Source organism: Dipodomys ordii, unplaced genomic scaffold (genome assembly GCF_000151885.1).
Source record: "Dipodomys ordii isolate 6190 unplaced genomic scaffold, Dord_2.0 Scaffold15663, whole genome shotgun sequence".
Taxonomy (NCBI): domain Eukaryota; kingdom Metazoa; phylum Chordata; class Mammalia; order Rodentia; family Heteromyidae; genus Dipodomys; species Dipodomys ordii.
The window spans coordinates 1-3,826 of record NW_012282875.1 but is presented as its reverse complement, the minus strand read 5'-3'; the positions used below and the strand labels follow the sequence as shown (position 1 = coordinate 3,826).

General features: G+C 43.4%; 1 protein-coding gene across 1 annotated transcript; it reads right to left on the bottom strand.

Annotated features, from left to right (window-relative positions):
- Positions 1 to 1,656: 1,656 nt before the first annotated feature.
- LOC106002644 (SH3 domain-binding protein 5-like) lies at positions 1,657 to 3,481 on the bottom strand. Its single transcript, XM_013037491.1, has 2 exons — positions 3,328 to 3,481; positions 1,657 to 1,785 (listed from the first exon to the last, which is right to left on the bottom strand). Exons 1-2 carry the CDS (start codon positions 3,453 to 3,455, stop codon positions 1,674 to 1,676), a joined length of 240 nt encoding a protein of 79 aa, XP_012892945.1. The 5' UTR covers positions 3,456 to 3,481; the 3' UTR covers positions 1,657 to 1,673.
- Between the last annotated feature and the right edge of the window lie 345 nt (positions 3,482 to 3,826).

Genomic DNA, 3,826 nt, shown 5'->3' with positions numbered 1-3,826 from the left:
CCCCCAAAAAAAAAAAAAAAGAGTCTCATGAGTGAGGGAACAGAAGGCAATGTATGAAAGGAAATAGACTCATTACCTGACTCATGTAATTGCAATCCCTATATACATCATCTTTATAGTGACAATAAAGTAAATTAATTTTTTAAAAAAAGAACCAAGGGGAAAAATGTCTCATGGGCTCTCCTGTCTGAGCTGGCTTTGAACCATGATCCTCACATTTGACTTTTCTGAGTAGCTAGGATTATAGGTACAAACCACTAGTACCTGGCTATTTTTAAAAAATAATCTTACTGTTATTAAAGTTGAACAGTTATTAGTTCATATGTCAGGTAATGAATACATTTCCTTTTTTTGAACAATGTCACTCCTTTGCTTTCCCCCAGTACCCCCTTCCATCCCTGCACACACGTTTATTTAAGTCATTTTCCAGAGTATATCAAATAACATGACTACATTTGTTCACCCTTCCTTCCTTTCTGTGCCCCAGAGATACTTTTTAAATGACCAAGTACAGTTTGTGTGTGTGCATGATTCTGTTTGTATGCATGACTCTACGTTAGAGAATTTCCCAAGATGTAAACAAGGTAGCGACTTGATTACTCTCATCAGTTACCTGTTCAGAGGCCAAAAGTGGTCATTCCTCCTTATTCTAAGTGACAAGAGTGTCATCCAGAAACACTGGTGTAGTACAGCCTCAGGGAAGGAACATCACCCAAGCACACAGAAGTCTCACAACCTAGCCAGGTACAGTTTAGTCAGGTACAGATAGCTCATGCCTAGAATCCTAGCTACTCAGGCGGTTAAGATCTGAAGATCCTGGTTTGCAGCCAGCCCAAACAGACAAATCTGAGAACTTATCTTCCATTAAACACCAAAAAGTCAGAAATAGAGGATGTTTCAAGTGGAAGGGCACCAGCGTTTAGTGTAAAAAGCTAAGGCTCTGGGTTCAAGCCCAAGTATCAGCACCAAAGAAAAGTCTCAGCCTAGCCACCTGGTTATCCCATCCATTTCTCAAACTGTGTCTGAATCCCCGAATGAGTTACAACTAAGTTTGCTGGCCTTGCTAAAGATTCTGATTTGGCAGGTGTAAGATGTGGCTGCTTCTGGTCCTAGGAGTAATGACACTGGCCATTAGCTTCAGACACTATTGAAAACCCAGGCAAGACTGTGTGTATGTGTATGCGCATGTATGCAACAGTTCTGGGGCTTGAACTCAGAGCCTTGCACTGTCTCTTGGCTTTTTCACTCACGGCTGGTGCTCTACACCTTGAGTCACACCTTCATTTCTGGCTTTTTTGCTAGTTAATTGCAGATAAGACTGTCTTGGATTTGTCTCCCCAGGCTGGCTTCAAACCACACTATTCAGATTGTAAAGAGTTAGGATTATAAGCATGAGCTAACACCTGGCTAACCAAGGCCATTTTGAGGCCTGAAAACTAACGAATGTGTGTCTCTATTCTTTCCTTATCACCAGGGTCTTTTTTTTTTTGCCAGTTGTGGGGCCTGAACTCTGTGCCTGGGCTTTGTCCCTCAGCTCTTCAGCTCAAGGCTAGTGCTCTACCATTTGAGCCACAGTGCCACTTCCAGCTTTTTCTGCCTATGTGGTCCTGAGGAATCGAATCCATAGTACTCTACCACTGAACCACCTTCCCAGGGTCATGTTTGAAGGCCTACTACCCCAAAAAGGTCAATTGAGTGTAGAAAAACCCATGAGCAATGCATCTTAGTCCACACATACATACCTCAAGCTGCACATAGTATTTTCCCTTGAGTTCAAAATAAGGCCTGCGAAAGACAGGAAAGAAAATGGTCAGAGCTTAGCACAATGAACTCTACACAATATAGCTGTAGCTGGCCTGTGAGCCTTCTAGGTCTTAATGAACTGTGACAAGGCCATGCAGTGAAGTTGTAGCTCCTAGGGCCTGACACCAGTCAGAGGACCAGGAGGCTCATCTCAACATACTGGAGACCTTACATCCTGGTTCCTCCTATCTCTTAAGGAGGCTGCTTGAGGCCACACATGTATGTCTAACAGTAAAGGAGGCCTGGATTCACTTTCCAGGGATGAAGATCAGACAGGCTTGGGGAAGAGGTTGCCTAAACCACTTCTGCTGAGGTCCAGTGCAGAAGGGAGAAGAGTACTGCTTCTCTCTTGCTGGGCACAGCAGGGCCACCAAGAGCAGATTGGATTGGTCCTTCTGGAATGTGACCAGGCAGATTGTTGGCAGATCCAACTAGGTCACAGACCAGGCAGAGGAAAACAAATGTCAGCTTTCTCCTAGTTCCCTAGATTTGGTCTGATTTTTATTTTTCCATATTCTTTCCCAGTCATGGCCAAGCCATATGTGGCTATTTAGTTTTACCTGACAATACTTTTCCAATATAAAATACTGTTTTCTTGGGAAATTAGATTAATCTTAGATTACCTATTAATTTCCTCAAAGAAGTATGTATGTATTTATTTTTTATGATGAGACTTCTCACTGTGTAGCCCTAGATGGCCTTGAATTCAAGGTCTGTGGGCTGCCCCTGAGCTTTTGTACTCAAAGCTAGCATTCTACCACTCGAGCCACAGCTCCACTTCCTTTTTTGTAGGAGCTTTGGGATAGGCAGCAAGATAGAGCAATGCTGTACTGAGCTCCTCCTCCTCTGTGAAGTCGAGTCCTGCATCCTTATCAACTAAATGATGGCAAGGACATTGTTTGATTGTTAACTTTGTGCAAATAATAAGGGTAAATGAGAAGACCTTGGAAAAAGTGTGATAACCCTCTACCTGTACTAGAGTGTGAACTCAGGGCCTGGGTGTGCTCCCTTAGAATTTTTTGTTTTGCTTAAGGCTGGTCCTCTACTACTTGAACCACAAGTTCATTTCTGGCTTTTTGGTGGCTAATTGAAGATAAAGGTCTCACAAACTTCCTGGTGAGGCTGGCTTTAAACTGCAGTCCTTAGATCTCAGCTTCCTGAGTAGCTAGAATTCCAGGTGTGAGCCACCCACACCTGGCTAAATCCCCATTCACACTCGTCTTAGAGCATTCCAAGAAATATGTATAGTAAATACAACTCTTCCCCATTATTCTGCCAGGTAAACTGAGAAACAGGGCCTTGTCCACACTGTCAGTCACAGAGACAAGCTATATAATGGTTTGCTTCTGTTAGTCCTTTTTGTCTGTCTCTCATATTTGGAGTGGGTTATACTTCAGAATCTCTGCCTTTGACTCTGGGAGTCTCATAGGAGAGCAATGGAGCCTGGCAGGGGATCTTAGTGCAAGGCGAAAATGTGGGAGAGGCAAACCCCACAGCTCCAGGGAGGATTATACCCACACTTACTTGGACTTGTTAATGGCTCGCTTGAGTTTCTTCTCCAGTTGCCTCATGCGGCCTATGGCAGCATTGTACCTGGCTGCAGTCTCCTTGTGCACCAGCTCACTTCTTGTCTTGGTCTGTTCTGCCTCCATGACCTTCAAACAACAAGACAGGTCAGCCTAGTCAAGTCAGAACAGCTCCAGGTTGGGGTATTACTTATATCACTATTTTTTTTTTTTGTCATGGGGCTTGAGCTCTAGGCCTAGGCACTGGTCCTCAGCTTTTCAGCTCAAGTCTGGTGCTCTACTACTTGAGCCACAATGCCACTTCCAGTTTTCTGAGTGGTTTATTGGAGATAAAGAGTCTCACGAACGCCCAGGCTAGCTTTGAACCACAATCCTCAGACCTCAGCCTCTTGAGTAGCTAGGATTACAGGTGTGAGCCACTGGCGCCCAGCTACAAATATATATATATATATAAATATATATATATACATATATATATATATATATATATATATATA

What these genes read in the sequence shown, in the direction of transcription:
- LOC106002644 (XM_013037491.1), bottom strand. Translation starts at nt 3,455, where the DNA reads ATGGAGGCAGAACAGACCAAGACAAGAAGTGAGCTGGTGCACAAGGAG. An exon ending in CGAGCCATTAACAAGTCCAA is followed by an intron (nt 1,786 to 3,327) that starts GTAAGTGTGGGT and finishes TGTCTTTCGCAG; the next exon opens with GCCTTATTTTGAACTCAAGG.